Source organism: Pelobates fuscus, chromosome 12, assembly GCF_036172605.1.
Source record: "Pelobates fuscus isolate aPelFus1 chromosome 12, aPelFus1.pri, whole genome shotgun sequence".
Lineage (NCBI taxonomy): Eukaryota > Metazoa > Chordata > Amphibia > Anura > Pelobatidae > Pelobates > Pelobates fuscus.
In genome coordinates this window covers 46,231,886-46,240,372 of record NC_086328.1, presented here as the reverse complement: position 1 = coordinate 46,240,372, position 8,487 = coordinate 46,231,886, and the positions used below count along the sequence as shown (strand labels likewise).

Genomic DNA, 8,487 nt, shown 5'->3' with positions numbered 1-8,487 from the left:
GGGAACTCTCCTCTATTGATTAAGTGATTTTCCTTCTGCAACATATATATTTTATATAGTGCTAGCCAGCACTTTTCAAATTTTCTCCTTTAACCTGGTGATGTGAAATCTGTCTAAGAATAAAAGTGATTGCGCTAAACACAATATCAAGCCATTACCCCTTCAAAATTTCAAGAGGCCATTCGAGATGTTTTGGACTCCATTACCCAGGAAGGAGAAGCAAATTCGGTAATTAAAAGTTTTGGGTTTTTTTTTTTTTTTATCCTTTTGATTGTTTGTATGTCTAGGTTCATTTAACTTCCAGATTGAAAGTTATTTGCTAAATTAAAATCCACTCGGCAACATTCTGGCAAAAATAAAGTTAAAAACAAGCAAACCGCAGTTCTAATTTTGGCTATTTCATCCGAATATGTTTTCTATTTTGAATTCAAATTGGAGTTGACTGCCTAAACTCCGGAGTGAATTACACATTTTAGGCCAAATTAGCTGCTTAGCAAAAAAATATCGAAGTCCGCTACTAGGGCTATTCTTTAACGTGTGAATTTGTCAGGATTTCAAAATAAATTTCAAACTAAACTTTAAAGCTAAACTGAAGACATTTCTGACTTGATACATGTGTCCACTCTATCTATCTTGTCTTCAATTTTTCAAATTCAACCTAAACTTCTGTCAATTCACACTTTTTAGTGAATAACTCTGTAGGTTTCCATTTTGTGCCTTTTTTAATATCAAATTTACTTTAATTTCAAACTTTATTGATCTTTGTCTGTAAGGACAGCCCAATGACCTCTACCCCAAGTATAGTGTGTATTTTTTTTTTTTTTTTATTGCTGTCAAAAAAAAATGAAGACAAACTGTGCTTGCCCTCACTTGACGTCACAATCTCCTTCCCCCCTAGCCCATAGCTTCGTTTGAGCAACCCTATTGGTTAGCCGCTTACGTCGCCGTCTCTCACGTCCAACGTAAGCGCAAGAGCCAACTAACGTGACGCCCATTTTGTGGGCGGGCCTGCGAATGAGGCTGGCGCATGCGCACTAGGAGTGAAGAGGGAGGAACCGCCATTACTGTGGCCGGTGTGACAGGGGACAGACCTCATCAAGCGGGCATGGGACCCCCACACGTTGCCGGGCCGTAACTCCTTGGGGGGCCAGCGTTAACTGTCGCCAGAGTTTTGGATGGGGATCAGTCGCCTGTCCTATCAGTTTTAATCCATATTTAAAGGGGCAGTATACTGAGCAGGAGGCAGTCACACAGTGAATGAGAGTTGGTATCGGGTTAAGGGAACAGAGGGGTGTGGGAGGGGTAGAAGGGACGTTTAATTGGGAGTGGAATATAAAGGGAGGTAATTTATTCACTAGAGGTAACTAGGTGTCTGCTTTTTAAGGTTGCTTAGTTTAAAGCAAAGGCAGTAAAGAAGGGGGTCACCCCCAAAAAAATTCCTTGGGTCCACCACCACCTGTGTATTATATTTGGGGGTGTTGGAAAGGGATTTGGACCGAGTTTGGGGTTTGAAACCAAAAGGTGTTGGTGGCATTGGGGCAAGGTTGGGTTCATTAGTATTGCAGAGGTAATAACAGGCAGCTGCACATTGGGCAGCCCAGGGGGAGGTAGGACAAGGGGCCTAGGCTCCATTTGATGGATCCTCGGATTGCCTGGTTCCAGCCAGAGCAGCTTGGCCCCTCGAACAGCCTGTGGATGCAGATCTGGGAGACCACGCAAGGCCTGAGGAACCTGTACTTCAACCAGAACAGCCCTGCTTCTCCCGCACACAGCGGATCATCATCCAATAGCTCCTCAGGGTGCGAGGCCACCATGTATCGGGACAATGGGCCAGCTCAGGCGTTTTCCATCACCGCCACTCAGCCACTGGGTGAACAAGGAGACTTTCTACCCCTGGAGACCACCAATAACAACAACAACCAACTGCTGAGCCACAGTCCTGGGGGTTGGAGGAAGGGTCAGGATCATAACCGAAACAAGAGGAAAAGAGACAACAAGGCCAGCACATTTGGACTCAATTACAGCCTGCTACAAGGTCCAGCTGGGAGTAATGTTGCTGGTGGCTCATATAATGGGATCCCCTGGAAATCTAGGAACTATAGTGACGAGGTCATAGGGTGAGTTGTGTAACATCTTGCTCTTACTCTAGGTCAAATGTGGTGTTTTAAAATGGAACTATGGGAAAACTATAAGGCTGAAAGTCTGCTGTATTCTTTCAAAGCTTATGTTCGGGTACATGTGTGTGACACTGACTGAATGTCGGCAATGCTTGTAATGTGTATGTAGGCAATGGGTTACTAGAGCTAAGATGCCCGTTGTAATTTAAATGTTATTTTTTAATGTAATTATGTAATTATTTTTTAATGTAATTTTAAGCAGCATATGCTGGAATTCTTTTTTACACATTATGTCAAACCTATAGAACAATGTACAACTAATATTTTACTTCTGGTCTCGTGACTTTAAGTTTATATCTTAATGACTAGCTTAATTTTATATAGCAGAACCATAAAAAAAATCTAAACTGAAGCAATCACACATTCTGTTAAAAAAATAAATTAATAAAATGCAGGGTTGTTTAATCCCAGACCACTAAAGCATTCGTGACATCTGGTATGGTCCTGTTTGGATTGCGTCAATTGGTGGAGATCGTTAGCTAGTTTTCGCAGCCAATTAATTTCACCTAAAGAGGCATGGCATTAATATAATCTATTGCAGGAAGGGAACCTTTAAGGGACACTAGATTTAAATATACAAACGTGTATTCCTAATGCCATATTTTCCTTAATATTTAGAGTCAGGGGCCCCCTAAATTAAAAAAAGCTTTTTTTTTTTTTTTTTAAAGGAACACTATAGCGTTGGAAATACATCTGTATTCCAAATGCTATAGTGCCTGGATAGCTGTTTAGGCCTATAGCCCCAACCCACAATATTTAAAATAAAAAAAAATCCTATGTTATTTTTTTAAAACTAAAAATATAAATAAAATACATTATGTTGGGGATAGACTGATCTGCTGTGGCAGTTTTTATTAGAGCAGATTATCAACATATTTTTGAAAATTATTACTTCGTTTACTGTTGGTACTAATAACTTGCTTCTCCCAGTCACCGCATGCTATCTTACACATCTGTAAACTCCAGCTGCCAGTCAATAGAGGACCTACATCATCTCATCCCTCACCATGAGCACCTCCATGTAGAGCTTAGCTGAAGACAGGGAGGTGAGACAGTAAGTAATATATTGAGCTTACTGAGAGTTGATGGCAATCACACTCCTATCAGAAATAGAACTGTGCATGCTTGGATCTCACTGATCCCAGCATACACGTCTGCCTTAGAGTGATAGCTGTGTCATTGGTCAGTATGTTCAGTTTTTTTGTAGACGTTTGTTGCTTTTTCAAAACTTTAAATGTACAGAATATTGGCGTTAGCAATTGGCCTAATTGATGACTAACTTGCTTTTGGCTTTGGGACAAAATATCGGGTAATCCCTAATTGTTACCTTTTCTCCATCATGACGTCTGTCTGTGTTGCTGTACTTCCTCTTTGGCTGACGTTGAAAGAGATCTCCGACAATATAGTACTTCACCATAGAAAATCATTGGGAGGCTTGTGTGCATGCCTAGTAAACCTTCACCAGTCAGATGGTGTCTCTCTGAGACCATGTGATTGATATAGGAGTTTATCGGCGGAAACTTGTCTAGTGACGGTCTGAGCAGCATTTGATTGTATAAGACGAAGACGCGATGTAGTGGGAGGAGAATCAAGCGGCTGGGACGGTCAGTTAAAAGAGATCTGTCACTCTTTGCACGTCTTTGCATATGCTGCAAACATACCCAAAGTTTAGATTTGGTGTGGGTCCATTGTCTGCAAAGTTCAGGGTAAGTTAAATGGACACTTTAGGCAGCCAGACAGAAGTGGTTTGAGTGCACTGTCCCTTTTCACTATGCAATCTAAAATGTTGCAGAGAAATTACAATGTTAGTATTGCAGGATTAGCCAGCCTCTAGTGCAGACATAGGCAACCTTCGGCACTCCAGATGTTTTGGACTACACGTCCCATGATGCTTTGCCAGCATTATGGGAGATGTAGTGCCGAAGGTTGCCTATCCCTGCTTTAGTGGCTTTCTACCAGACAGCCAGTATAGGCGCTTACTGCTTTTTTACATGGTAAAAACACAGCTGGATGTCCTCACACTTTGCATGAGGATGTCCAGTGTCTACAAATCCTCTCCCCACTCCCCCCACCCATAGGAAAGCATTGAATCAGTGATCTAAAGAAGACCTAATCCGCACGGTTCTCTCCACACATGTGCATTTGGTTCCACTTGAGCTGCTGCCATTTTTGTCTTGCATGTTTTCTTGAGCTGCGTCAGTGCTGTACTTTCACACCTGTGCAGCAGTACAACACTTAATCTATGGATGGTGCCACGAGAGCAACCATAGATCGATACCTTAATCCCACAGCTGTCACTTGTGCCATTGAGCAAAGGTTGATGGCAAAGCTCTGCCATTTGTTTGACTACTTATCACTGCCAAGGAACTCCTATCTCCATAAAAAAAAAAAAATATATATATATATATATATATTGCACCTTAATGGTGGTGTTTGCACTATAGGGTCAGGAATAAATGTTTGTATTCATGACCCTATAGTGTTCCTTTAAAGTGTTACATTCTTGGCAAGATCACCTCTAAATTTAAATTTGGTTTGGACCTGCTGTTCTGGTAGGTGCGACTAGTAACTGAGCAAGATAACAAGGCTTCTTAAAGGATAACTATAGTGTCAGGAAAACGAAGTGGTTTTGCTGACACTGTAGTGCCCTGAGGGTGCCCCCACCCTCAGTCTCCCTCCCGTGGCGCTGAAGAGGTTAAAACTGCAGCTTACCTTTTTCCAGTGCCGGGCTTCCTCGGCACTGGTGACCTCTCCTCCCTCGCCGACGTCAGCTCCCTCTGTGCCGCGCGCATTCAAAGTGTCCATAGGAAAGCCTTTTTTAATGCTTTCCTATGGACGCTCTGTGTGATTGAGGCTTTAAATGACTCCAGCGTCGCAGATGCGCCTCTAGTGGCTGTCCGGAAGACAGCCACTAGAGGCTGGCTTAACCCTGCAATTTACATATAGCCGTTTTTCTGAAACTGCTATGTTTGCATCGGCAGGGTTAAAACCTGGGGGACCTGGCACCCAGACCACTTCATTGAGTTGAAGTGGTCTGGGTAATTATAGTGTCCCTTTAAACTTTAAGCCGATTCAAATTCTCAATAATGCAGATACCCTGCACATCATTGAATTGGTGATGTTGCTATTATTCATTTATGCCTACAGGTACATTGTAGCTTATTTCTGTCTAGTAACAGAGGGCATGTACGATTTATGTTCCTACATAATCCAAAGCTTGCTGTCCTGAAAATGGAGTGGAAACTTCTCTGAAAGTGAGTTTCTTTTGGAAGTTCTTTCCTTCGCTTCTGTGGCACGATTCAACCGAGAACACAATTCTTTGGTGTTTACTGAACACCTTTTTTACCTCCACAGCACTTCTGTATCAAGACTGATTCACGCTTGGGCATTTGCAGAAACTTTCTGTATGAAAGCATACATGATTTTGTTGTATTCCTTCCATAATGTTTTTTACATGCTTGTATATCCATGTGGAATTACTTTGCATTGTACGCTCTGGTTATGCCAGGGCAGCCATAATTAAAATTAAACTGTGTGTTTTTAATTTTAAATTGGCTATTGGGTTGTGCAAAAGTCTTAGTTGTGGCTGTCTGCAAAGCTAAAGGGATGCGCTTGGCTGAAGTTGATCCACAGAAACACACCGGGTGCTTCTATCTTGTGTGTGAGTTGATGTATGCCGCCTCTGCTTACTTGTTTACCTCATGGTATCCGTACCGTCCTATCTAGGTATTCCTCCCAAGGTTGCCACACCTTGGAAGAGGTGGCCGTAGTCTTCCGTACCTGCGCTGTATAGTTGTCTTCTATTTAATGTATCACTTTGTGCATAGGAGGGGTGTCTGGGCTGAGCAATTGTTGGGTCAGTGCTCTTCTGGCCGCTAAGGTCAGTTTGTTAACTAATTTCTGTTCTCTTGTCGTCAGGTTGTCCTGTGGTTTGGCTAGAAGGTATGTCCATGGGTCTTTATTTATTGGCCGTTCTAGTACTGCCGTCATTAAGGTCTCTGTCCGCCCAGTGTCTTACTACCTTGGTGCATGTCCACTACATGTGGATGTATGATCCCCTCTCTCCGCATCCCCTCCAGCATGTGTCTGTGATTTGTTTTTCCCATTCTATATAGTTTGACCGGGGTGGTGTACCACCTCAGGAGGGTCTTGTATGCCTGTTCCTGAAGTGTTACGCATATGGACACTTTTTAGCTGCTGCTTCCCATATGTCCCTCCAGTCCTCCCCTTCCAGTGTTTGTTGTAGGTCCTTTTCTCATTGGGTAATGTAGGTGAGGGACTCTGTGTCTCTGTCTGGGGTGCTAAGTTAGGCGTATAGCACGGTGATCAGGCCCTTACATGTTGATTCTGTCATGCATAATTTCTTATAGGTCAGTCAGGCCCTGGCTGCCTCTTATTCCAGGGTGTTTAGCGAAGTCCCGTAATTGGATATATCTGAAGAGGTCTCTTGTTTGTAGTGGCGCATTTTGTTTTAACTCCTCAAATGTCTTGAATGTGTCCCCGTTGTATAAGTGGTAGTACCTCTGCAGGCCTTTGTATTCCAGCACTTTAAAGTCTCATGCCAGGCGTAAATGCTCTGTTTCTCAGATACGGGGTGAGGGCGTTCTGACTAGTGCGTATTTGTGTGTTGGCGTCCCATATTTGGTCCTGCCTTTGGTACCCATATCCAGTACTGGGGGTGGTCTGTTATAGATTCCAGGTCTGCCCACCTTCGTGTATCTGGGGGTGAGTGCCACTCTATTATCTGGGCTAGTTGTGCCGAGAGGTAGTATAGGTGAAGGTTGGGCAGTCCCTTTGGTTGTTAGTGTGTCGGGCTATCCTGTGTCGTTTGTGTGCCCATATAAACTTATCTATTGTGGTTTTGTAGGAATTGGAGATCTTCTTTTGTGACTTTTATTGGAAGTGCCTGGAAAAGGAATAGCATCCTCGGCAATACATTCATTTTAATAGCGTGGAGTTGTCTGATCCAGGAGATCGTTTTTTCATGCCATTTTTTTAGGTCCTTTATTAGTGTTTTTATCCTTGGCGTGTAGTTTTCCGTATATAGTTGCGTTGTATCAGCTGTTAATCTGACTCCCAAGTATTTCATATGTTGTTGGTTTAGTTTTGTGTGCCGTCAACCCCAGCGGCATGGCCTCCGACTTTTCTAGATTTATTTTATAACCCGATACCTGGGTGAATTCCCCCAGCAGTAGGATCCGATTCGGGAGGGATTTTTCCCAGATCGGTGAGCAGAATTTCGTCCGCATACTCAGACACTTTATATTGTTCTGATGCTATTGTCAGTCCTGTTATGTTTGGATGTTCCTTGATCATGCATAGTAGGGGCTCTAAGGCCAGTATGAAGAGGAGTGGCAAGAGCGGGCAGCCTTGCCTTGTGCCATTGCTTAGTTTGAATGGCTTCGGGGTCGCCCCTGGAAAGGCTGTTTGGGCCTGTGGATTTGTGTATAATGCTCTAACTGCTGTGATGTAGTTTTCTGGTAGGCCTATGTGTTGTAGTAGAGCAAAAAGATAATGCCATTGGATCCTGTTGAAGGCCTTCTCTGCATCCAGTGATAGGACGAGAGAAGGCGTTCCGGCCCACGAGATTAGGTCCACTGTCCGTCTAATATTCTCGTACAATTGTCTTGTTGGTACGAAGCCCACCTGGTCTGCATGGACCAGCCTGGGTAGTATATGTCCCAGCCTGGTGGCCAGGATTTTGGCGTAGATTTTAGAGTCTATTGATCAGGGAGATGGGGCGATAATTGGTCACCTTCGTTTTTGTCTCGCCCCGGCTTCGGGATTAGGATGACGTTAGCCGTGGGCAGCTCTGCATTGGGCCGTCCCCCCTCCATCCACTCTTGATACATAGCTGTCATGTGTGGCGCCAATTCTTCCCGCAATGCTTTATGGTATGCCCCATCGAACCCGTCCGGTCCCAGGTCCTTATTGCCCTCTATCATCCCTATTGCTCTTTTTCTACTTCTTCAATTGTTATTGGAGCCTCCTGGTCCGTTCTTCCTTGGTGGGCCTCGGGAGGTTTACCCTCTCCAGGAACTTTGCGACTGCCTCCACGTGTTCCCTGTTTGTCCCATCTTTCCCTGGGGAATGATTGTATAGTTGGTGTAAGAAATTGGTGAATTCCTTGTCAATATCCTGTGGAGATGTGGGGGTTCTGCCCTGGTCGTTTATGATGGACGTGATATGTTTGTGTCTTTGTTTGGGTCTGAGGGCCCTAGCTAGTAACATGTCCATTTTATTGGACTTTTCGTAGAACAGTCTCCTTAAACGGTTGATATGTGTGTGTCTGATGTTCCGTACTCTGTCT

At 43.7% G+C, this 8,487-nt stretch overlaps 1 protein-coding gene across 2 annotated transcripts in view; it reads left to right on the top strand.

The window, feature by feature from the left end:
• The first annotated feature begins 1,382 nt into the window (after positions 1-1,382).
• Positions 1,383-8,487, top strand: part of TENT4B (terminal nucleotidyltransferase 4B) — a 63,685-nt gene continuing 56,580 nt past the window's right edge. For both annotated transcript variants that reach the window (XM_063438498.1, XM_063438497.1), the window contains exon 1: positions 1,383-2,117. In XM_063438498.1, the coding sequence (XP_063294568.1) occupies positions 1,636-2,117 (482 nt within the window). In that variant the 5' untranslated portion in view covers positions 1,383-1,635. The remainder of the gene's footprint in view (positions 2,118-8,487) is intronic.